This window comes from Anguilla rostrata, chromosome 10, assembly GCF_018555375.3.
Source record: "Anguilla rostrata isolate EN2019 chromosome 10, ASM1855537v3, whole genome shotgun sequence".
NCBI lineage: Eukaryota > Metazoa > Chordata > Actinopteri > Anguilliformes > Anguillidae > Anguilla > Anguilla rostrata.
Window position 1 is genome coordinate 3,601,152 of NC_057942.1, and position 25,096 is coordinate 3,626,247.

Consider the following 25,096-nt stretch of genomic DNA (forward strand, 5'->3'; position numbering starts at 1 on the left):
TGGCTTTGTGGAGGCGGGCTCGTAGGACGGAGAAAGCGGCCATACTTGTACTTCCTGCTCCGGGGGAAAAGAGAGAAGCAATCAAGACAGGCTTTCAAAAATATACACACATAGCAAAAAGCTACAGACACACCATTGCAACAGGTACGGGTGTAATATTTATAATAATGCAAGCACTCTTTCAAATAAAGGTACTGCAAGAGATTGGCCGTTGAACGGAACCAGATAGCTTTGGCTAGCTACCTAAACTGATAGAAATTTCAACAAAGGGAATACCTGACGCTAGCTTACGTTGGTAGCATTAGCCATAACGTTTCGGTCTTGCTCAACAAGGGGAAAATTAAATCGGTGCAAATGTAAATTTTTAGCCTCATAGAAATAGTAATACTTTTATAATGTGAGCCAGGATTTTTTTGCCTGCTAAAGAATAGCTGACCAAATACGCTTGGCCTGATATTGCGGAGCACACGATCCCGGCCTGGCGGCTGGCTAACGATTTTTGCTATATAGCCAAACATGTTACTAGCCTAGCTAGCTGCTATCCGCGAGAATTGCTAAGGTTGCTGGCTTTGAACCCGAAACCCGAAGGTGTCTTGCATCAAGCTTTTTAAAAGGGCGGGAAGCATGCAGACTAACCTAACAATTATTGCAATTATATGCTGATACAATTTCGTTATCATGAGTTGAACTGCTAGTTAATCGTACATGTGCTTTCACCATGTAGGAGAGCATCGTCGGCGTAGATAACGCTAGCTAGCAATTTAGCCGTTGGGTAGATGGATTGAGAGGATATCGGGCTAGTTTAGTTGTTAGCCTAGCTATCTTGTAAGTTTGAGCAGATATTTTGATATGCACCTAACTTAACGTTACCAACTACTGGGATGGTCATGGAATTCTTCACGAACATTTTTTTTTAAAGAACAGGCTACCAAACGTTAGCCTATCACGCCGCAGGAAATTAGGAGCATTTCTTTCTAAATTTGTAGTGCTAATAATTGAATTAAGACGTGCCGGGATTAATTGTGAAATTTAGCGAAGTGATTAATGTGTGATCTAGTATTAACAGCAATATGGTGTATATGCGCTGGCTACGTTGTGTACTGAAACAAACATGATGGAAATGGTTCTCGCATAGTGCTCAGATGTGTATAAATAAACCGGTTTTGTTTATTGTAGTTTTGGTCAAAACCAAATGACTTGGCTTGAGCTATGATTTTACATTTGTCTCCATAGTTCGCAATTCAATTCAATTTAACTTTATTTCAGACACATAGGTCCTGTCGCAATAAAGAGAGAGCTTCATTGAGACTAAGCGCCAGGTAGTCAAATCGAGAAGCCGTGTTATTTGCAAGTAAGGACGCGTTAAACAAACAGAATAACTGAAAACCCAGCAAATTGTCAATCACCACTAAAACACCACTTGACCCATAGAAAGGGATAGGATGAACATGAATAAAATATGGTATAAATAATCACTGCATAACCAGAGTTTTGCCTTGGTGTTCTGGAACGGTTTAAGAGCTAATATTTGCTGAATAATGTGAGAAGGTAATCCACACAGTTTCTGAAATCACAGTTCCATGGGAATGGGGTAATCTCCATAAGTATTGGTCAGAGGAGCATGTTGCTAGTAATTTTATTCTGACAACATTCAAACCTGAATTTGTTGTGCTTTATTTGTTGGTTAGGGTGAGTTGCTTGATGGCTGGTCTGTCTCCGATGAACTATAACTTTTGTTTCTTGGCTGCTTGGTTTGACGAGCCCTTCAACTGGACAGTTGTTTCCTTGGACAGAACCGGAGAAGGGTACGCACTATTTCAAGCTCCTCTTGTTTCGGTTTTGCAGGGAGAGGTCCCGACAGAGCCATGGCGGATGGGAGGATCTATGTGGGGAACCTTCCGACGGACGTGCAGGAGAGGGACATAGAGGACCTCTTCTTCAAATACGGGAAGATCCGAGACATCGAGCTGAAGAACAACCGGGGCACGATCCCCTTCGCCTTCGTCCGTTTTGAGGATCCGCGGTGAGCTCAACACTCGCCCCCCTGTTTTGACTTTAGTGTGTGTTCAGACCTCCCGCGTTAAGGTTTATCAGGAACTTTGCCGCTGTGGCTTTACCTAACGTTATTTTAAAGGCTCCTCATCTCATCCTTGGCTCTTTTGACTAATAATTCTTTTTTTTTTTTTGGCAAGGACCTTTTTTTTTCTTCTATAGCTTGCACAATGCGAGTTCTGCAGTGGTAGAGGCGAACTGTAGATGTTGCACAAGTTCAGGAGAAAACAAAGAAAACTAATCCTGCCTAGAGGGCAATGTCGGGGTGTAGAATTTCCCGTAGAAGTAGATGGACTAGAACCGTGTTACCCTGGCTGTTCTAAAGGCTCGTAGATGCACCACGGAATTTAGTGTACAGTTACGTTTTTGTACTTTTAAAAACAAATGGTTCCACTCCCGTTGTGCAGGGATGCCGAAGATGCAGTCTACGGGCGGAACGGCTACGGATTTGGGGACTGCAAGCTGCGCGTGGAGTACCCCCGGTCCTCGGCCTCGAAATTTAGTGGCCCCATGGGAGGAGGCCCCAGAGGAAGATTTGGGCCCCCGACGCGGAGGTCTGAGTTTCGGGTCATAGTGACTGGTAGGTGGAAACCCGGGATCTCCACAGTGCCGTTAGTGTCTAACTTGTCCGCTGTAGAACACAAACCGGCGGGTTGGAGAAAAGCCAGTTTGGGGATTTCTGGATGACAAAGAGTGATGATGCCGCAAGCTGTGCATTGGCTTGCCTCTTTGCCGAAAAAAAAAAAAAAAAGGTAAAATGTTGCACCCCATATCTCCAGGAACAGGGTTGGTCACCGCTCTGCTGCTGCAGTACCACTCTCAGGTGTGTTGTCAGTTACCTGTAATCCCCCCCCCACCACCCCCCCACCCCCCTTTTCTTCAAGGTTTCATTGCCATTTGAGCTTGAACCCAACCGCAGAGCATTGGCGTCTCTTTGGCCTCCAATGCATTTGCCTCCAAGCCAGGTCCTATTTAGCATGCTGGAGGGGCAGCGAGGCCCTGGCTGGAGCAGGGTTTTATCTTTCACAGTTGGTAACCGTGGAGACGTGCGATGTGTTGTGTGGAGTTGATGTGCTAAGAACTTGAGGAACCCAATCCAGTTAAGACTAATCCTACCCTTGGGGGTGGGGGGAGCCCCAAAGCCAATCCTGTTCAGTAATAGTTTGAAAACGCGGCAAACCTCAAGGCCTTTACACACTTATTTGTATTCATGCAAACAAAATCGCGCTTCGGTAAATATTAATAAGAACTTGAGTATTGTTCGTAAAATCTTGCACGTCAAACGTGAAATTTCGTTTGCGAAAAGGCGCCATGTATTTTATTCGGGGGAAGGTAATTTTTGGCGTGTTTTCATCTGCACTGTTACATTTATAGCAAAACAGCCTTTTGAACGAATGTAGCCACATTTGACAAGAAAGTAAGGGGGGGGGAAGGGGGTGAATGTGTTGTACTGCTTGAGTATGCACATCGTAAAGCCGCAGAAGTACAGTATGTGGCAGGGTGTTTAGTTTAGGCGGGTTGCTGAACGTTACAGTACACTGAACCGACCTATCAGCATCGGTGCGGTCCACAGTCCTTGCTCCTGGCGTAGGCCGCCAGTTTCCCCCACCGTTTACCTCCAGTTCTGCTGTGAAAAGCAGGCGGTGAGACCAGTAATACGAGTCTTTCAGTGCGGCGTTTGAAAGTGTGTACAATCATACACACTTTCACAGACTACTTTTTTTTAATGAGTAACTGCCACAGTCAGTAAATCCTCTGACTGGCCAGACCCAGCCCAGTCTTAATAGAAAGTGAACAACTGAGCGGTGAGTGGCTACGTAAAAACCTTCTGTTAATGACACTGTCAGGTACGGTTTGGTTTTGCGGCTGTGGTTTCCAGCGTGCCACTGGAACAGTGCCCACAAAATCATGACTACTGTTTTTATTTTTATTTTTAAATTGTCCATTTGCCATCACCTCTAAAAATGGGAGAGAGAGAGAGAGAGAGAGAACTCGAGACTCGGACAAGATGGCCGCACCTCTCATCTAACCCGATGAAAGGCAGGAGTGAGTCAGACCGTTTGAAAGTCTGTCCTCAGGAGGCTTAATATAACTCCCTGCCCCCCCCCCCGCCCACAGGCCTACCCCCCACCGGAAGCTGGCAGGACCTGAAGGATCACATGAGGGAGGCGGGGGACGTGTGCTTCGCGGACGTCCAGCAGGACGGGGAGGGCGTGGTGGAGTTCCTGCGGAGAGAGGATATGGAGTACGCTCTCCGTCGCCTCGACAGGACCGAGTTCCGGTCGCACCAGGTGAGCCCCCCCCACTCCACCCCCCCTCGTTACGAATTCCGCACAACACCCGCACAACGTTAAAATGTGTTAGGGCACAAAAAAAAAAAACGTTTTCTTGAGGTGTGTCCCAAATTAAAATTTTTTAAAAAGATGGGAGAGTTCCGCTTCTCTGAGCCAAAAGATTTCCGTTACGGTTTGAAAATGGAATGTGAAGAGCAGGTTGCCAGGTCCTCGGACAGATCCCCCCCCCGTCCCCGTCCCCTGCCCTTGTTTTCAGAAGCCTTGTGTCACGCGTTTTCGTTTTTTTTCCTTCCTCAGGGCGAGACGGCGTACATACGCGTCCACGAGGAGCGGGGCTCCAGCTGGGGCCGTTCGCGGTCCCGGTCCAGGTCCCGCGGGCGATACTCGCCGCCCTACCAAAGCCGCGGATCCCCGCCCCCTCGCTACCAGTCGGCCCCCCGCCACTCGTTGTCCCGCCATAGCCCCCCCTTGTCCCGCCATAGCCCCCCCTCGTCGGCTCCCGCCACAGCACAGCCCGCCCCCCCGCCACTATCGGTAAACTCCAGGAAGAGGAACCCAGAACCGGAGGTTGCTTTTTTTTTTTCCCCCCGCCCCCCCGTGTGTGTGTGTGCGTGCGTGTTACGATTTTTAAATTTCTTTTTTAGATTTTTTTTTTTTTTCCCCCGTTTGTTTTGTTTAAATTTTATTTCGGTCTGTAATATACATTCCATTATCAGGACTGTCCTCAAAGGTTTTTTATTTTTATTTTTATTTTTTAAAAAATGTATAAGGACCGTTCCAGAAAGACACCAGTGATGGAGGATAGAAGGTTAACAGGGTCTTCCGTTTGGTCAGAGTTTTTTTTTTTTGGAGTCTTTGGCTGGTGCAACCTGAAGTGGATGCGGAGGTGACTCTGGAGTGCATGTCGACTGTCGCGTTGTCACATGTCATGCGGAATCGGAATGCGGAAAAGTCTCTCTGCAGAACTTAGTACAGCCGTGCGCACTACGGCGCGAGCACCAAACCTCCAGGATCCCGCTTCGCAGTCCTGGCTGCTGTTGGGGCTCGGGCGTCTCACGGACGGGAAGCCGTTCGAACATCCTCCTTTCAGGACAGCCCTGCCTTCTGGATGGTCACCGTGCAAACTTCTGTTTCTAGGCGATGGAGTTCGTTTTTTTTTTTTTTTTTTCCTCTCCCCTTCTCCTCCCCCGCATTTGTTTTAAATTGAGGCAAAACATTTTAACCAGTTTACCCCCATTCTACAAACATCCTTTGTATCTTGTAATGCCTGTGTATAAAAGCAGATTTTGATTTTTTTTCAATTAAAAGATGGAATCATAACGTTCTTCTTTATTTCGGTACATGAACTGTTGCACCAGTCATTCTCAAACACCAACACGATCCATCCCAAAGATAAGCTCAGCAGTGATAGGCACTGCCGTGCGTGCGAACACGTGCTTGTGTATTACTTGCACCGTAAACAAGCAGTAGTTAAGTTAACCCTCCGTGTATTTAAATGCATCACGGTCGAAAGGAAATAAACGGTTCAGTGTCTGCCTGTGCACTGCCTGCATTGCCAGTGCTATTGGAATCTCTGCCTCGGTCCTGGAAGTAGCACCAGTGCTAAGTTTTAGGAGTTTCAATTACGTCAGATCATGTGAGCAAAAAGGGGCGGGGCCTCCCCTTAAGTGCTAGGATTCTGCTTCCGTTTCACTGGTACAGTTATTAAAACGACTCTTATGCATCTTGAATAAGAGCATTTAATTTTTCCTTTTAAAAAGTCACTGAAGACTAGTGTGCCCATGCCCAGTTGATTCTCCTATTGAGTCAGAATTCTTGTTAAAATCCAGTCACAGGTAAAGGGCTAAAGCAGTCCATTAGCAGGTGATTGTGGGCCCAGTGCTAACTGGAAAAAGTTTTTAGAAATCCAGTCACAATTGAAAAAATCTCACACTGTTTCTTCAGTCCAGTTTTTGGAGTCTTTCAACATGGTAGCTCTCTCTCCTCTCTCTGGGAGTGGGATGTTACCTGTCAAATATAGATGGCTCAATTACATGAGGGGTCTCAGATATTTCCAAAGAAGTAATAAAACGATTCCTCAGTCTTCTATATATATATATATATATATATATATATATATATATATATAGTCCTCTATATTTTAAGTCTAACTGATATTTACTATGTGCTAAATGTGGGTGTCCTTTATTTCCGTAAATATAGATTGGTCTGATTAGGGTTTTTGAATGTACTAAACCAGTCCCATAAAAGGCTTAGTAAACTTGGACCAAGAACTTTTAAATACTTTCAGCTCTCAAAAGCGTGAGTAATTTGAAAGGGAAATGGCTTCCATTAAGAGCCTAAACCATTTAGCACACCCCCCACCCCATATTGCTAAATTGGTTGATCTGGATTTCTGACCTGGTGGTGCAACGAAGTACTCCTCCGCAGTCTTCTTGGAGAGCTGGAGCAGCTGTTCAGCGCAGTCGCCCTCCTCCACGCGGTCATCTCTCAGGTGCAGCGCTCTGCAGGTCCAGCAGGAATATAAACAATTTCACCACCACTGACCAGGACAGCAACTTCAGCGGCTTTTGTACTGTCCCAAGTCTTTTTTTGCCTTGAAAAGCCTTGGAGGACTGCCTCTCAGCTTAAACCGGGTTTGCAGTGACAAGATCACACATTTATATCAGATGCCATTACTTTAGACGTGATGGGGGGGGGGAAATGCCAAAGATTAATTTCTCATGTTTAGAATTTAAACAAAAACTTCTACAAGTTGTAAAACACAAACAGGAGCGGACAGAAAATCCTGTGAATGCCTGCACTGACCTGTCCTCGAGAACCGACTCCATTGGTTCAACCCCCTCCGTGTTGACTACATGGAGCTGGTCAGCGAATCGGATGGCTTTCTCCAGGCGGGTGACTGCCTCCTGATTTCTGAAGTCCACCAAGGCCAGGCGTTCCAGCTTGTCCACCAAGTCTAAGGGCACTCGTGTGGGCTATAGAGGGGATATACTGTATTTGATTAGTCACACCTCCCAATGGGTTAGGAACTGGCCTTGTAACCTAAAGGTCACAGGTTAGATTCCTGGGTAGGACACTGCCGGTGTACCCTTGAGCAAGGTACTTGACGTGCATTGCTTCAGTATATGTTCAGCTGTACTTATACGTTATAAATGGATGCAATGTAAGTACTATGTAAAACGTCGTGCAAGTCGCTCTGGAAATGCCTGTAATGTGATCTTCACAATCTTTTGCAGCATTCATTGATGACCACTGTTGGGATGATATCGAAAACTGCATCACTTAAAAGCTTTGACTGAAAAAAAATCAGTGTCGGATACGACACATTCCCAAAATGTTTCGTATCCGAGCATTAACGTATTTCAGCCCGATGAGTCTCAAACTGATTAAGCTGCTAGTGGACGTGCATTTCAATGAAAGATGTCACAGCACACCGAACAGGGCTTAAATATGGTACGCGTTGTTTGGTAAAGCATGCATGGGGAAAACCATACCGGAGGTAGCTGGTTTTCTGATACAGGTTCCCACGTTGGTGTCTGGGGAACCTGAACGATGAAAGGCAAGACCGATCAGAATAAGTGGAGGCTAATACCTCAACATCTGACAGCCAACTTACTGACAGTTACTATTGGATAGTTACAGTTGCTATACCTAGGTTAAAGCTCACATGAGGCAAGTCACAATGACAGTGAATGACTGACCACTTCGCTTATTAGTAGGGAGATCAAACATGTTTTGGCGATCTTTCAGAAAACATATTTTGACAGTTTATTCTTCATGCATTATGTTATAAATTCTACAGTATAATCAAATAACAACATATAAATCGCAAACCTGCCAGAATATAACGGTTGTTTGCTATAATACGATTTAAAAAAATATTACTACCACCGGCTTCCGTTTCACCAACTTGATACAAGTTATGATGAATGGACAACCACATGTAGCTTATCTTTGATGCACTGCACCCACCGTACATCAGTTTGCTTATTTCACAGTATCGAACTTTATAATGACAGCCAGCGACGGGAGCTTGCTAGCTATATGTTCTACGAAGCTAATTAACTTATTGTTACTACTTCTAAGCGCTGTGTCATTGTTTAGCGGCATAGATGACTAAGAAGACAGCCACTATCATTAGCCACTTACCTTTGAATTGTGGACATTTTCGTCTTCAGACAGTGGCTTTCCATGTGTCCAGCGGCGTCCGGTCAAACTTTGTGCCGATGTCAGAATATCCTGTCTAGGACTCTTATAAACACACCGTTGATATAAAGGCTTCACATATACCGAAGGACTGCATATACTGAAAAATAGGCGTCTTGACATTGTGGTTAAAATATCTTCCTCTTCTCCTTCTTCTTCGTGTAACTTTAGCCAGTATTGCTTCTATGCGTATACTGCCCTCCACTGGTCAAAGCAGGAATATCAGCTCGCGTTTTAATTCGGTTCACATCATTAAATCCGTTAGTTAATAGTCACTTTCTGATAAAAACTGCGTAACAACTCTTTCAGTTACTTGGTGGTTCTCACTTCGACAAAGGACATATTCTAGAGAAAAACAGGACGCCCTAAATCTCATAGTTCTTTGACCTATGTTTCCTCTCTGCACTGTATTTTTGACACACTAGAAGTACACGCTGAACGGTCTCTGGACTGCCGGAGTCATACAGCCCACCAGAGCGTTTTCCTATAATATATAGCCTTGTCAGTTTCACCGCATCTCTCCGTTTTCCTGAAATAAAGATGTTTTTCCTCACAGAGGGTCCGCGGGACCGAGTTACCACTGATCACTGATGTAGGCTACTGCACAACCCATCTTCTCTAGCCTATTCATTTATTTATTTGCATGGAACATGGAGCGACCTGGCAAAAAATATCCTTGTACGTCGATTCACTGGTTTACCTCTGCTTCAACTAATTTAAGGGTAAGTTAAAACGTATAATTAGCTTATTTGCTTAGCAGCTAACGTCAGTCAGCTCACTTAACTGTAACTTTGCCTCCATGGTGAAAACTAACGTTTTCCTTACGAAATTCTAACCTTTTGCTAGCGAACACGAGTTTACATTCCGCACTTTGAAACCTGTTTGAAACACGATCTTTGAATGAATACTAACACATCAACATTACAATCTTCCGTCTATGTACGATCTTTGCGGGACGGTACCTCCAGAGCGCCCGGATAGCTCAGTCGGTAGAGCATCAGACTTTTAATCTGAGGGTCCAGGGTTCAAGTCCCTGTTCGGGCGTACTTTTTGCCCCCATCCTTTCCTTTCTTATCGGTGTATTTTAATACACGTTTAAAATGAGGAATTCTCGGTTTTCACAGTTTGCGAATATCAATGAAACTTCAAAGAATCCACCAGGAACGGCTCAGATGAAGCTTGATCAGAGCTGGAATCTTTATGAAGAACTGACGAATGTGTGGTGTCCTATCATTGTGCATATTTTCTATTCCTAAGAATAGTAATTAATTGGAGTGAAAACTTATACATGACTAATTGTTTATATACTCCATCAATGTTGGTTTCAATTACTTTTTTATTTCAAACCCAAAAATGTTTAAAATGCAAAAAAAAGCAAAACAACGGTTTGGTTTTCAAGTTTATTGTTTTATCTGCATGACTCCAAATGAAAATGCTCCCACTGACACAAAATACAAAGTAAAAAAAAAAGTCCAGCCTCAAATATTTTCTCTTATGGGAGGACAACCTAAACAGAATCCAGGGGATAATAGTAAAACACAACCAAGTGTAACAGATCTGAATGGAAAAGGTAAATTAATATATATATATTTTTTAAAAACAGCAGGAGTCCAGATGCAATATAACAAGAAAAAAGGGTAGAAATGTGCCTTTAAAACAATTTTCAAAAGATATCACAGAAATACACGGTTTCAATATTATCCTTCTGCACCATGAATCCATAAAAGCTAATCGGTCAATCACACTTGCCGAAACTACTACGAGCTGGATGAACCAGGCCCTGATTCCGAGAGGGGAGGAACAAGCCAGTGGCCCAAAGTCCCAGAATTTTTTTTCATGGCACCAGGTTTCTGAACTGTCATGAATGCACCGAATTACCCAATCCTCTCATCCATATACATACGGCACAAACAGTCAGTCCAGGACACTCTCTTTTTGGTTTTAAAATGCATTTTAGAATGATCAGAACTTCAGAATTCCCCAGGGATTACAATCACAGTTTCCTGGATATGAATTAAATGTCCATGATGACATCAGTCTCAACCTGCCCCACCTCAACCCACTTCTTTCCATTGATGGTATAAGAAGCCCAGGTGAAAGAAACATAATCATAGAATCCATCAGCTTTCCGGCTTCTCCTTGTTCGGTCCCATGAATTCGACACCATCGATTGGGATGTCTTTGTCCTTGATGGCCTTCTGCAATCGCAAAAGGGAAAAGTCATGATAATACAGCCTACGTTTGAAACCTCCCCATCTTAAATGCATTCTGGCACTGCAATCATTTTAAAAAATACCAGCCGAGTTAAATCGTTAATTCATAGTGTGCTTTAAGTAAAACTTTGGTTGAAGCTTATTAACATAAGACAGTCTGTTATTAATTGTTTTTACCTGGCTATTTTTGACGAACAAACATTATGAAATAATTAAATTCCTAGATGGCACGCAATTTGATGTGTCTTCAATTGCTAACTTGTCTTCACTAACTATCAAACTAATTACAAGTTACAAGTAATTACCTAGTTACAACAGTTCATGAGATTGTCGTTGTCACTCCTGACATTACATTACCTGAACGCACACTTGATATTTTTTGAACATCTCAGTGCAAGGGTCGCCGCTCCGGTCTCCTTTCAGGAATTTCTCTGCGAACCAGCGATTAAAACACTGATCATATTCTCGCTTGAGATCCGTGCAGCCTTCCCCAACACTATTCATTGTACAAAATATGCGGCACGGAGGAACAAAATTCTTGAAACCTGTATTAAATCGACTTATGTGTATACTGTCAAATAACTCAACATTACAATTTAGTTTCTAACCCTAAAACGGACAAAAAGTAATAGGCTGACTGGGAAAAAATATCTAAATCTGACGTAACTATACTGTTATACCATACTCCTTTCAAATTCCGTCTTTAGATGTCTTTTGCGGTTGTGACTTTTCGTGGACCACGTGATTTATCGCTGGCGTTTTTTGATGACGTAGAAGTAAAAGATACTACAGTAAACAAAGATCTTTTATTTCTGGAACTGTCGAACCAAAAAATACAGAACGGAACTTCACATTTAGCTGTAAGTACCAACCGGAACTTCAAATCGTGCCATTAATAAGGAAACGAAAACGATTTCTTTATGAACCACTATTTAAAGCTTCCTATGTGACTATGTACACTGGTCAGGTCCTATTTGGGGCCAGCCAGGTTTATGTTGAACAGACGCGATATTTCAGGGGGAAAAATCATCCGCCATGTATGACCTGCATCACCAGTACCATCTTATCTGCAAGACCAAGACAACTTTTCATACAACCGGAATAAAATCTGATGCTGCCACCTGCTGTCGTACTGCAGAACGAAAACTATTTCGAGTATCATGCGCAAGCACTCCTACACAATAACGTCTGTCTCTGTGATTGTAAAAGGCACAACAGAATGTGGTTTAAAACTTGGCCTATATTATCATAATATATGTGGAAAGTAAAATCAATATTAATTATGTGTAATCTGGAAGCGAATTAATTCATTCCATGTTTGTTTTTTTATTTAATTTTCTGAAAACACAACTGTAACTCCTCTTGTTGTCCCCAGCACACACATGAATCTCATCTCAACAATATCCTTAATCAGTCTGGGAGAGAACTGACTAGTTGGCTCAAACCTCCACAGTGCCTACTATTACCTTCATGTCAAATTTACTGATGTTACTAACAAAACTTTCTCTTGTTCATTTAAATAGAAAACCTAATTATTTCCTGACCCATTTGGTTGTTCTGCTTCTTCAGATGCGGTAAATGGCATGGAGATTGCATGTCACTCGCTGAAGTCATGTTTCCCCGGGTTCCAGTAATCTTCCCCCGCTTTCCGAAGCAAAATCAATAAACACCGTTTTCATTCTGCTCAGACACCATCGTGTGCAATCATCCGCTGTCTCAGACTATCAAATGTTCACGAGCCTCATATAAAGAAGATCTGCCGTATGAACAGGCGACGATCCAGTTCAATTTCAAGGCACGTAAGCGCTACCGGCCCTGTGCTGTTTATACACACAGTTCGTGAAAAATTACAGACGGCATGACATCGAGTGCGAGCGGTTCAGTGCTGCACGGTGTTGAGCCTACGCCAGATGCAAAATGTCTTAGATGGACGAAGAAGATGGTGAAGTGAAAAGGTTATCTATGTGAAAAAACAGTATGCTGATGTATACCTTAAGTATACTATTTCATACTATAATTAAAGTTTATATCAAGTATGATTAGTATACTATTTTTTCACATGGATAACTATTTTACTTTCCTTCCTTCTCTCTTGTTGCTATTTTACCACACCAAGCAAAAACTAGCAATATACAAGACATTGAACAAGGACCTGGCACTATATAAAGGACCATGAACACCTGGCAATGGCCAAAGACGAAGGGTAGGGTTTGATTTTCACAATGATTGCGACAACCTGGGAATATACAGGAACAAATACGTGCGTTTCTATACTGTCTTCTCAGTTCTATGCATCACCTTTTTCCCAAGTGTCACATCTAACACCCCTGTAGGATACCTAAGGGTGCTATATTTTTAAACAGACTTGTGAACTTCAAAACTCTGTTATGATGAAGTGGCTAAATTAAACATCACCAAGTGTTGTTAGAAGTATAGAATGCAATCACATGAAGCCAAAACGTGGAAGAAATCTACATGAGGGGATGTAGTGTAGGTCACACTTGAATGTGCTATAAATCACTTTCACTTTAGCTAGCACAGCTGTTTGGACAGTAAAACCGGATACTGCATTTCTGCATTGTAAAATTCATATTTAAGAAAAAAAAAAAAAAAACATGGCTATTTTCAGAAATGTCATTTTTTATTCCCTGCATGAAATCTCACACATGCACCTGCTGCTACCAAGTCAAATTAGGGGTCTTTGGACTGTGGTCTGGACCAAGTAGCTGGTGATGCGTGATGTGTGAAACAGCACAGGAAGCCGTGTGGAGAGCTCCCCGTCTCTGGTGAGTCACCCATTCAGGGTTCTAAAAGGGCCGGTTCTCCGCTGTCATCGACGCTGCGGCACTCGCTGCGAGTCTCCACTGAGTTCAGTGATGACGCGCTGCGAGTGGGCGGGGGCAGACTGACGTAAATGTGTCTCTTCACTGTGACGGTGGGGACTGGTGGGGGGGGGGGGGGGTTAACTCGCTAGCATTGACACTGCAAACAGCTCTCCCCCACAGGACAATATCACATCTTAGGCATGTCTTCCGTTCAGATTGTACTGGTGTGATTCACATCACTCATTACCCTGATCGATGCTGTGCCTCACTGACAAATTTTACTTGTGACCAGACATTCAGTGCTTACTTATGCATTTGCCAGACTGTGTGTATGCATGCTTACTAATGTGTATTATTAATGTGGCTACCACTATAATTAGTATTATAAGGACTACTACAACAGTGTGGCGACATTCTACGGTAGGGGATATCTGAAGGTGATGTCTTGTTCATTAAACTATTCCATATAAATGTTTTACTACTTATGTAAAATTGGTGATGCATTTATTTAGGCAAAATTCAGAAAAACAGAATTCAACACAAGAAATAGCAAATGTGCACATTTCAATAAAACTGCACTAGAAAGGCAATTGGAAAAATAAGGACAATTCCATTTTATTGATTTTTTTATGAATACATAGACCATTTAATATATATTTAGATTTTGTTTTATTTGTAATATATTGTTTATGACCAGTCACAAAATAACAAACATCTTAGCTTAGTATAGAAAAGCAAAACGAATAATGAATAAATAAAATATACAAATAGTTGGTTTTCTTGTTATTTTGCTGTAACATACAGTAGTTTGCATTCACAAAGAGCTACCATAATACTCAATACAAGATATTTCACACACTTAGAAAACAACATCTGAACTGATGTAATTCAAGGAAAATAACATGAACGGTGAGTCCAGTGACTGTTATTTCACAAGACAGTGAAACCATTAAAAGTCCTATATAAGCCATACATGACCACTCAGTAGGTTGAAGGAGCATTGAATTGACTTTTTGGTCTGCAGCATGGATTTTGCAGAGAGGGAAAAAACTTTTTTTTGATCACATAATATGAATAATCCATTACTAAAGGCAGCAATGCAGATTGACTCCATTTTGTCAGATAAATATACTTTTTTTCAGGTGAATTTCAGGGAGCTGGTTTCTCGCAGGCTAAAATGGTATTTACATCATTAGGTCACCGGGGGACACAGTTCCCAAGCTGCCATGCTTCTCGGAAACTTGCGAAACGTGTGACTTTCGCAAACATAAATAGTATCGTCTATTCTCGGATTTTTTGTGTTACACTCACAAATACCCTGCGAACGATCTCATGGACAGACAAATCCGAAGAGCAGTCTCTGTTATCACACAGACTTTCCGTTTACCCATGAGCCTTCACTGCGTTTAGCTAAATGCCTGGAATTAGCAACTATGTACAATCATCAAAAACATAACTTTTCCCAGTTAACTACTAACCATTTCTTTTGTTATCCACCTATCACTTAAAATTGCTCCAGCAGGGTTAAATGTGTAAATTGAATTGCGACCAAATGCTCTCTCCCCTCAACCTTCGCGATTATTTGGACGGACTCCTCAGCTCTTGAAATGGAAAAACAAAAATCAAATAAAGCATCAAAGTGGTGCTAAACGACAGTAAAATGCAGAAGGACAACAGAAGATATTGAGTAAGCAGCACATGATTTACCTAATATACAGTGATTCACTGAATAATAATGAGAAAATAAATAAGAGCACTGTTATATATATATTCTTTATTTTTCTTTTGTTGCTTTTTGTATTCATTTTCAGTCCGAGAAAACCATAATTCACATGTACATCATATACGTTTCTCTCTATATAATAATATATAAGATTTTTTCTTTTGTTTTTTTTTCTCATAAAGAGTTGATTATTTCCCCTTGTTACAGTACAAGTCACAAACAGCAATATACAGAGAGACAGCAGAATGAACACAAATGCCAGATGAGGTGGGAGAAAAGGTCACTCAAAACACTGGCAATTAAGACGAAATTACTGACAGGGCTTCAACATGTTCCTGCATTTTGACTTTTCTTCCCAGAATGCAATGTGTCCAGCATGTCCCTACACACACGCGCACACACACACACACACGCACAGAATAGAAGAGCAGCCTGTCTCGCTCCAGGCAATCAGCCTCCTTCTGATTGGAGGACGCACCACATGACGTCAAGTCCTGAAAACCGAGAGGACGCAGTTGCTCTCAGCAGCATGCGGGTCGTACCATTATCTCTGCTGAGGGGGGTGGGGGGGGTGGGGGGTGTTCCTTCCTTTCTCTAGTGAATTAAGACTGTAATCATCTGCTATCTGCGGCCTGCTGAAACACTGAGAAAACAGCTGCAGCCTCTCTCTCTCTCTCTCTCTCTCTCTCTCTCTTAGTCAGAGTGCCATTTTCTTGTGTGAAAAGCTAATGGTGCATCTGAACTTATCTCGCAGAGAGAGAGAGAGAGAGAGAGAAGAGAGAGAGATGTTTCCCTGGAAACCCTGGGTTCGGCGAGTAAAATCCTGATATGGAGGCAGTCAACACGAGGACACCTGACGACCATTAGAACATTCTACCTGGTGTGACAGAGAGCGATAGTCATCCCACACACACACACACAACGTCAGCGCAGAGCTCGGCACACACACACACACACACACACTGGATTCTGACCCACGGGAAGAATTAGCGGCAGCATTCCGTGAGCTTCGGACAGGAGCAGCTTACGCCATAAGGGTTATGAAATGACTCCAGCAGTATAAGTGGTCCCGTGTAATAACCACCCAAGGACTTTACAGTGACAGAAATATTGGACCATCCCATGCAAGGACAGATCGAAATTAAGGCAGAAAATACATTGAGGTCTTTCTTTCCTATTACACCTCTTCAGAGTAAAAGCATGTTTTATGGCACATTGGCTGAGTGGAGAGGGTATCAGACTAGAGTGCAGAACACACAGAAACGAGCGGCAGGACTCGGACATCACGGCGAACAGCCAATCAGAGACGAGGTGAAGAGTTCAGTGAACGGCCTCCGCACTTTCAACGCAGGCGGCGTAGATTTTCTCATCACTTTCCACATCACACACACACACACACACACACACACACACACACGCCACACAAACAGAACCGGGGAAGAAATTCAAGCACCTCGACGTTCACGAACGACAAAAACCCAACAGAAACATGGCTGGGGGGTTTCTGAAGGTCGCCGTGGAAACAGAACGGCTTTTCACTTCGTGGGAACAGCGTGAAAAATACAACGGGCGAGAAAAGTCGACCGGACCGCCACCAGTTCTGGCCGGCGGGTCCAGTTGAAACACTGAGGGTGCGTTGGCACAGGGGGGCGCATGCGACTCTCTGTTTCGGGTTGGCAACGCTGGCCCTCAAAACTCCTGCACCGCCACAACAACAAAAAAAAACACTTCCCAAAATGGCCGACCCCTCTTGCTCTCTGCGAAAAAAAACAAAACGCACTGCCCCGGATGACACGTACGCGCGCCAGGCCTCCGTAACCGCGGGCAACAGCGGACACCTGCTACCGCTGTCAGGTGGAGGACATTTCGATCGCGCCTAAGAGGAGCCAGACCCAGGGCGAGCACCAGCCTTGCACAAACATAACGACCGCGTGGTGACAGGGCTGCGAGCCACCTCCACGAGCCCCGCCCCCCCCCCCGTCACCCGCGGTAACAGCGTAAGCACACAGTAAACACACACTGGCTTTCGCGGATACAGGTTTCTTTTAGCTTTGCATGGAGTAACACAGAGAGGCATCAGGCTGATGGGTGGGAATGCTGAACTGGCGTCTATGGTATATGTGTGGTGGGTGGATGGGATATATATGGTTTCCTACTGCCAGGGGCCGCTGTGTGAGGCCTCTGATTGGACACTGCTGGGACAGAGAGGACGCTGGGAATGCCTGTAACAGAATGACTCAGCAGAACGGCCAATGGCGGCTTCTTCTTCTTCTTCTTCACTTGTTCTCGATGAGCGTCTGAACCTTGCACACCAGGTCTCGTGCCAGAGTCAGGATCTGCTTGATATTGTGGTGCTCGGCCATTTCTGCACAAAAGAGAGAGAGAGACAACAAATGGCTTCAGTCTTTATAAGACAGTTTCCCAACAGTTAAAAACCCAGTAGCTTCTACCTTTCTCCGTATGACAGGAGCACATGGTAGGGACTGGGCTTGTAACGAAGTCGGTTTGATTCGTAAGGCATGCGTACCCTGAGCAAGGTACTTACTGCATTGCTTCAGATATATCCACTGTATAAATGGATACAATGTAAACATGAAAAGTGTGTAAGTCGCCTGATAGAGCGTCTGCTAATGCCTATAGTAGTAAACCCATACTTTTGCCCTAGGAGTGATGGCTAGTAGAAACTAGAAGATGACGCATAAACTTTTGTGTTCCAGCATCAATCCCTGGTGATGCTAACATAAGACGGTTAAAGTGCGCGTGCTACACACGCGTGGGCTTTCCGCGGTGGAGACCGCACGGACGCCCGTGGCTCACCGTTGAAGAACTTGATGATGTCGGTGAAGTCCATGTTGTTCTCCAGGATGATGTCCCGGTAGATCTCCACCAGGGCCAGGGCGATGAAGAGCACAAAATGGCCGGACGAGGTGTACTTGGCCGCCCAGATCGTCTCCCACACGGCGAACACGTCGTCGTACACCAGCTCTGAGGTTAAAATGGCGGGCGTCATCGACCAGGCCGGGCTGCTCGGCCGCCCAGCGCTCTCAGCTTCTGTAGCTGCGCTTTCAAAACCTCGCTTCTGGCCGCAATTTGCCAGCGTTGATCCCTGTCTGTTTTTCATTCAAAAGCTCAAAAGCCACACATTTAAACTAAAAGCCGCCCACCTTAAAACGCTCTGTTCGAACCGCAATTAACGTCACGCGGACGCGGCGGGAGCGGCCTCAAAATCGTTTCGAAGCGAAACGGTTCGTTACGAGCAAATCCTGTCAGCTTTAATATTGGGGGTACTTTGCATTTTAACCTGAGAAGCAGGGGGCCTTTGTTGAAAAGGAAGGAGTCTAATTGGCTTTTTGGACAGTGAATTTCTGAGCTCTGGAGATCCCCTGAAGCCGGGGGCACCGTTACCTCGCTTGAAGTCCAGCAGAAACCAGCGGTAGCAGAAGTAGAAGTGGGTGTAGTCCCCGTTCTGGTGCATGAGCTCGAACAGCTCAGAGTCCAGGATCTAAACAAACAGGGACAGAAAGAAGGAGGGGGGGGGGAGGAGGGAGGGGGGAAAGAGGAAGGGAGGAGAGAGGGAGGGAGAGGGAGAGAAAGAGAGACAGAGTGAGGGGAAAGGGGGGGAAGGAGGATAGAGGGAAGGAGACAGGGAGACGGAGAGAAAATAAGAAAGCGAGGGAGGGAAAGGGAGAGGGAGGGAGTGAGAGAAAGGTAGAGAAAGGAGAATTTGATGGGAATGGAAAGCTTATCCTCAGGGTCAGTGCCGTGTTTACACTGGTGTTTATTCATTTATCGAGTCATTTTCTCAACCATCTGTTCCGCGCCGTCTCCAGAAGGAGCAGGCAGCGCTGGCCCGGCACCAAGCTCTCCTGCCCAGCGCCGCTGCACGGCTGCCTGGGAGCGGGCCGAGCTCATCCCTGGAGAACGCGCCGCACGCTAACGCTTTCCCTGGTTTTACAAGCACTCCCGCGTCCCACAACCAGGAGCGCTGCTGTTAAAATGGCTTTATGGGCGAGTGTGTGTGTGTGTGTGAGAGCCTGTGTGTATGGTGTGAGTGTGTGTGTGTGTGTCTGTGCATGCATATGTGCTTGAGTGTACAGAGTGTATGTATTTTTATTGTGAGTGTGCACACGGGGGGTCATGCCCGTGTGCGTGTGTGTGTATGCATGTGTGTGTGTGTGTGTGCGTATGTGTGTTTGTGTGTGTATGCTGTGTGTGCGTGCATGTGTGTGTGCGTGATGTGTGTTTGTGTGTGTATGGTGTGCGTGTGTGTGTGTGTGTATGTGTGTACGTGTGTGTATGTGTGTGTGGTGTGTGTGTATGGTGTGCGTGTGTGTTGTGTGTGTGCGGTCATGTGTGTTGTGTGTGTGTGTATGGTGTGTGTGTGTGTGTGTGTGTGTGTGTGTGTGCGTGTGTTGGTGTTGTGTATGTGTGTGTGTGTTTGGTGTGTGTATGTGCGGTGTGTATGTGGTCGGCAGTGTTGTGTGTGGTGTATGGTGTGGTGTGATGTGTGTGTGGTGTGTATGGTGTGCGTGTGTGTGTGTGTGCGTGCGTGTAGTGTGCAGAGCTGTGTATGTGGTGTGTGTGTGGAGCCTGTGTATGGTGTGTGTGTGTGTTGTGTGGATGTGTGCGTTGTGGGCGTGTGTTGTGTGTATGGTGTGTGTGTGTGTGTGCGCGTGTATGTGTGTGAGAGCCTGTGTGTATGCTGTGTGTGTGTGTGTCCACATTACCTGGATGAGGGAGCGCATGTTGGCAAAGTGTGTGTCCATGGCTCCTCCGTGAGGGAAGTTCTGGTTCATCCTCTTCATGAGCTCTGTGAAGCAGCTAAAGGCCATGGCCTCTGAGAGAGAGAGAGAGGGAGAGAGAGGGAGTGAGAGTGAGAGAAAGAGAGAGAGAAAGAGTCAGTTAACAGAGGGAGAAATACGCACACGGCTCGCCGACTGCGCGGTGACTCACCGTCGTCCAGAATGACTAAGAGCGGCGCCAGCAGGTCGCACATGCCCTGCACATAGCCGATCTCCAAGTGCTGCCAGACGTAACTGCGGAGAGAAAACCATTTCAGCGATTAAGATGCATGCGCACACACACACTCTCACACACACAGGCACAGGCGTACCTGAGTGACCGGTGAGGGAAAAGGACTCGACTAATCGGGGGCTCACAAATGCCTTAAAAATAAAAGCAGTGGACACAGCAAACACTTTCTTATGCCATCAGCGCACATTCTCTGATATTCACTGAGTTGTAGATGGGTTCAGGTTGAAGTGATTTTGAAGGCAATAACAGCGAATGAGTGGCAGCATAGTGTAACGGTCAGCTAATTGGGCTCGTAAATCAGAGATGGCAGGTTTTTTTATTTCAGAGCTCAGGCACTACCCATGAGCGACGTTATAAATTAAAGGTGTAAGATCACAAGTAAGTGATTAGAATGTTCATAACTGAACATTCTAATACTGATGTAACAATCACCACTGGTAACTGAATGCAATGGACTGGAGGTCTAGAACACTGACTTAGAATTCAGAAAAAAACATTCCAAAAAACCTACTCTTCCAAGGGTTAAGCTGCTCAGCTAACATCCAGTGGTGTAAATGGATTGTATGTAAACAAAAAAACTTAGTTAATAGAAGCCAGACGACGGAATACCTGCACATAACGTTGCGCAGCTTCTCCAGGTTCGCCGGGGTGAAGTACCAGTAGTTCCTGTCGCAGCGCTGGACGTCCTTCTCGATGCGGTGCAGGTTGATGGTGTACATGTCCAGCAGCTCTTGCTGCAGCCGGAGAGAAAAGCAAACAGGGGGAGGGCTGGAGACACCGGATTTCATGCGTCCCGCCGTACTCCCAACACTTTCTCATCCCTCTCAGCTGAGAGTTCGACCCTCTCCTAGGCCTGCACTCCAAGCCCGCACTTTAACGGATGTCTGGCGGGGGGAGAAAAAAAGGGGGGGGGGGGGGACTTACGGAATAGGTGGTCCCGATGGACGAGACGGGGGAGACCGCCTCGTTTTTCATCTCCGCGGCGACGACCAGGGAGTCGAACTGGGGGAAGAGGCTCTCCATTTCGGGCTCCTCGGACAGGACCGACTCGGTCCCCTCCGGGCTGGGCTTCTCCCCCGCCTGATCGAGCCGGAGCTCCAGGACGGGCAGCGCCGATCCCGACCCCTCTCCCAGGACCAAGCCCACCACCCCCGTCGGCGACCCCAGGGCCATCGACGTCCCTTTCCTGTCCCACGAGATAATGGACCCCTTGGCCATGGGAATCTCCTCCATTTCTATGGCGGACGGAGACTCGTCTGATTCTATGGTGAGCAGAGCATCGCTGGTATCTATGGTGCTGGAGGCCATACTTATCACGAGGGCCTCCTCTGCTTCAAAAGCCTTGAAAATGTCGGCGTCTGGAGCTTTAACCTCTTGCGCGTCTGGCGTACCATCCTGCCCCTCTGGAACCTTGGCCTTCTCTGGATCTGGAGATCTCGCCTCTGCCACCTCTGCGCCATTTGACTCAAGAGTTTTCACCTCTTCGGTTTCAGGAGTTCCACCGACTTTCGTTTGTGGAGCTTTGGCTACTTCAGGTTCTATGACCTTGGCGTCCTCCGGTTCGGGAGGTTTGACCTCTGTCGTTTCCCTCGCACCCTCGACCACCTCTTGTTCTGAAGGTCTCGCCTGTTCCGTCTCCTCCGTCGTATCCGGAGCTCTGAGGGCTTGTGTTTCGGGAGACACGGCAACTTCTGTTTCCGTTGCCTGGGCCAACTCTGTTTTTGTTTGAGTTTTAACGTCTTCCACCTCAGGAGATTTCACCTCCCCGTCTACATCTGTAGGCTCCTCTGTTTTAGGAGCAGTGACCTCCTCAGTTTTGAGTGATTTCACCTCTTCTGTTTCTGGTGATTTGACCTCTGTTTCCAAAGATTTGGCATCTTCTGTTTTAGGTGACCTGACATCCTCTTTTGTAGGTGATTTTACCTCTTCTGTTTCTGGTGATTTGACCTCTGATTCCAGAGATTTGGCAACCTCCATTTTAGGTGACCTGACTTCCTCTATTGTAGGTGATTTGACCACCTCGCTTTCAAGTGATTTCACCTCCTCTGTTTTTGGTGACTTAATCTCTTCTGCTTCAGGTGTCTTGACCTGCTCTGTTTTTGGAGCACCAGCCCTCTCGTTTTCAGAGGGTTTCACCTCCTCTGTTTCAGGTAATTTGGCTGCTTCTGGCCCAGGTGATTTCACCCCCTCAGATTTAGGAACACTGATCTCTTCTGTTTTAGGCGATTCGATCCTTTCTGCTTCTGGTGATTTGGTTACCTCTGCTTCAGGTGATTTTGACTTGACCTCTTCTGCTTCAGGAACACTGACCTCCTCTCCTTTAGGTGATTTGATCACCTCAATTTCAGGTGATTTGGCTACCTCAGCTTCAGGTGATTGTACCTCCTCTGATTTAGCAATGCTGACCTCCTCTTTTTTAGGCGATTTGGCTACCTCTGCTTCAGGTGATTGTACCTCCTCTGGTTTAGCAATGCTGACCTCCTCTTTTTTGGGTGATTTGACTACTTCTATTTCAGGTGATTGAACCTTCTCTGGTTTAGCAACGTTGACTTCCTCTGTTTTAGGCGATTTGGCTACCTCTATTTCAGGTGATTGTACCTTCTCTGGTTTAGCAATGCTGACTCCTTTTTGGTGATTGACTATTCTATTCAGGTGATTGAACCTTCTCTGGTTTAGCAACGTTGACTTCCTCTGTTTTAGGCGATTTGGCTACTTCTATTTCAGGTGATTGAACCTTCTCTGGTTTAGCAACGTTGACTTCCTCTGTTTTAGGCGATTTGGCTACTTCTATTTCAGGTGATTGAACCTTCTCTGGTTTAGCAACGTTGACCTCCGCTGTTTTAGGCGATTTGGCTACTTCTATTTCAGTGATTAACCTCTCTGTTAGCAACGCTAACTCCTTTTTTGGCGATTGATACCTTGCTCAGGTGATTGTACCTCCTCTGGTTTAGCAACGCTAACCTCCTCCTTTTTGGGCGATTTGGCCACTTCCGTTTCTGTGGCTCCGGGAGTTTTGGAGACCTTCTCCGACGCGTCCTTAGCCTGGAGTTCTTTCCCATTGGGCTGGGCCTGGGGCTGGGACTGTGACCGGGTGCTCTGGGGGGGGCTGGAGGTGGGGGAGGCCTCCGCGGCCTGCTCCGCCTTCGCCGGCCCGGGCTGGGGGGGGGGCGGCTGCTGCTGGGGGGCAGCGGATTTGGCAGAGGCCTCGGGCGCGCCGCTGTCCTCCGTACTGAGGGAGCGGTCGGACAGGCCGGAGGCAATGGAGAAGTTTCGGGACGACGGGTGCCCCGAGTCGGGCGAGGTGGTGCCGTTGGGCAGGGCCCCGTTGGGGATTTTGGGAACCTGCTTGGTCTCGTCGCCCTTGGGCTCCGTCTCGATCTGATCCACCTCCTCTACGGACTCGAAGACCTGGAAAAAAGAGAGAGCCAGAGGGAAAACGGGCCGCTCCAGGTGTGCGGAGAACAGAAGAGGAAGAGAAAAGAGCTGGCAGGAACAGGCGGGGGGAGTAAATGGTCTTTTCAAGATCGGGCTCGATAAGATGTTAGATGCTATCTCGTCTGCAGGCGATCAGAGCACGAGGTACAATTTAGTCAGGAAAATGGCGAGCATTGTTGGGCTGATCGGCCTGTTCTCGTCATTATGTTACGTTATTTTGTTACGTTACAATAGACGTAAAACACACCAAATAGCGGGCATTGTCGTTATTGCGCTCAAGAAAATAGTCGATAATTACCGATCGAGTATATATCGCCCGGCCCTTAGTTAAGTCAACAGACATTTTCTTCCACCTGACGAGGCGCATACGTGCGCACGCCACTTTCACTGACCAGAGCCCCACACCAATTTGTGTCACCGCGAGTGCGCTAACATAACATCGATCGCCGTAATGCCTCCCACTTCTAATGGCTCCGGGCTAACGGCTTAATTTGATCCGACGCCACGAAAAAAGGAGTATTTCTCCTGTGAGGAGGAGCTGCCAGTGCTTTTTGTTTTTGTTTTTTCCCGCCACAACGCGTGTAATCAAACACCCGCGGGCGATGCGAGCCGCTTGATTAATTGTATTTTATGGGAACGGGTAGAGAGCTGCGGATAATGGATGGGGCGGCCCGACGATGGTGACTGCAGGTGTACGTGGAGGAACGGCCAATATTCGGTTCGATATTCGCCCCGTTCCCGCCAGCGGAGCCACGGAGAGCCTTTTTTTCGCCCGATAATTTCGCGCCGCGTCATCGCGCTCTAATTAAATAATTTAAAAAAAACGACCGTTTTTTTTTTCGAAAAACGAAAAACGGACCGGAGAAGGCTGAAGAACACAGACGCGTCTCAATTTACGGTAATTAGTCTTTTAAGCTTCAGCGTTAAATATTATGCGATACTGCGATTAAGTGTAATATCAGAACACATTAAGGTGTTATGTAATATCATTAGGGTAATTAGAGACGTATGAATAAAGCAAGAACGACAGAAAAAAAAGAGTCTGAATATATAAAAAGGACTGACAGCACATCCAGCGTACAGTTCGGCCATAGATGTGCTGTCGAATCCCATCGCCTCGACGGCTGATTCCACCGAAATGGAAGAATATGAGAGGGAACATAATCGGCCGCGAAACTGCAGAACTTGATCGCGCTACACAAAGGCGCCCTGATGGGAGCAGCGCCTTAATTATATCGAACAAAAGCGGAAATGCGTGACATCGCGCGCGTGGGCCACTGTAATTACAGGGAGTGCTCGTATTAAGGAACA

The 25,096-nt window shown here is 45.8% G+C and overlaps 4 protein-coding genes and 1 non-coding gene across 7 annotated transcripts in view; 2 read left to right on the top strand and 3 right to left on the bottom strand.

Annotated features, from left to right (window-relative positions):
• The first annotated feature begins 9 nt into the window (after positions 1–9).
• srsf9 (serine and arginine rich splicing factor 9) lies at positions 10–5,095 on the top strand. The gene is given in 6 exon segments (XM_064353505.1): positions 10–144; positions 1,846–2,023; positions 2,460–2,632; positions 4,171–4,343; positions 4,644–4,838; positions 4,840–5,095. Coding segments are annotated over 5 exon segments (744 nt in total). The 5' UTR covers positions 10–144; positions 1,846–1,865; the 3' UTR covers positions 4,885–5,095.
• Positions 5,096–5,105: 10 nt separating this feature from the next.
• gatc (glutamyl-tRNA amidotransferase subunit C) lies at positions 5,106–8,769 on the bottom strand. The gene is made up of 5 exons (XM_064353506.1): positions 8,499–8,769; positions 7,844–7,894; positions 7,155–7,324; positions 6,747–6,850; positions 5,106–6,353 (listed from the first exon to the last, which is right to left on the bottom strand). Exons 1-5 carry the CDS (start codon positions 8,676–8,678, stop codon positions 6,274–6,276), a joined length of 585 nt encoding a protein of 194 aa, XP_064209576.1. The 5' UTR covers positions 8,679–8,769; the 3' UTR covers positions 5,106–6,273.
• A 757-nt stretch (positions 8,770–9,526) lies between these two features.
• On the top strand, positions 9,527–9,599 carry trnak-uuu (transfer RNA lysine (anticodon UUU)). Its single transcript has one exon. It is a non-coding gene; the product is annotated as a tRNA-Lys (tRNA).
• A 342-nt stretch (positions 9,600–9,941) lies between these two features.
• triap1 (TP53 regulated inhibitor of apoptosis 1) lies at positions 9,942–11,527 on the bottom strand. Its single transcript, XM_064353507.1, has 2 exons — positions 11,126–11,527; positions 9,942–10,753 (listed from the first exon to the last, which is right to left on the bottom strand). Exons 1-2 carry the CDS (start codon positions 11,270–11,272, stop codon positions 10,676–10,678), a joined length of 225 nt encoding a protein of 74 aa, XP_064209577.1. The 5' UTR covers positions 11,273–11,527; the 3' UTR covers positions 9,942–10,675.
• Positions 11,528–14,183: 2,656 nt separating this feature from the next.
• Positions 14,184–25,096, bottom strand: part of sgsm1a (small G protein signaling modulator 1a) — a 62,803-nt gene continuing 51,890 nt past the window's right edge. For 2 of the 3 annotated variants that reach the window (XM_064353509.1, XM_064353508.1), the window contains 9 exons: positions 23,269–23,758; positions 23,013–23,209; positions 21,275–22,948; positions 20,960–21,084; positions 20,270–20,352; positions 20,044–20,153; positions 18,722–18,818; positions 18,134–18,301; positions 14,184–17,681 (listed from right to left, as the gene is read on the bottom strand). In XM_064353509.1, coding sequence (XP_064209579.1) covers positions 17,593–17,681; positions 18,134–18,301; positions 18,722–18,818; positions 20,044–20,153; positions 20,270–20,352; positions 20,960–21,084; positions 21,275–22,948; positions 23,013–23,209; positions 23,269–23,758 — 3,033 coding nt within the window. In that variant the 3' untranslated portion in view covers positions 14,184–17,592. The remainder of the gene's footprint in view (positions 17,682–18,133; positions 18,302–18,721; positions 18,819–20,043; positions 20,154–20,269; positions 20,353–20,959; positions 21,085–21,274; positions 22,949–23,012; positions 23,210–23,268; positions 23,759–25,096) is intronic. The other variant, XR_010332784.1, reaches the window with a different exon arrangement.

Excerpts from the sequence above, each read along its gene's own strand:
- gatc (XM_064353506.1), bottom strand. The coding sequence starts at position 8,678 with ATGTCAAGACGCCTATTTTTCAGTATATGCAGTCCTTCGGTATATGTG. Across the intron at positions 7,895-8,498 it reads AAAATGTCCACAATTCAAAG|GTTCCCCAGACACCAACGTG; the intron begins GTAAGTGGCTAA and ends TTCATCGTTCAG. Across the intron at positions 6,851-7,154 it reads GAGTCGGTTCTCGAGGACAG|AGCGCTGCACCTGAGAGATG; the intron begins GTCAGTGCAGGC and ends CTGGACCTGCAG.
- triap1 (XM_064353507.1), bottom strand. The coding sequence starts at position 11,272 with ATGAATAGTGTTGGGGAAGGCTGCACGGATCTCAAGCGAGAATATGAT. Across the intron at positions 10,754-11,125 it reads AATATCAAGTGTGCGTTCAG|AAGGCCATCAAGGACAAAGA; the intron begins GTAATGTAATGT and ends TTGCGATTGCAG.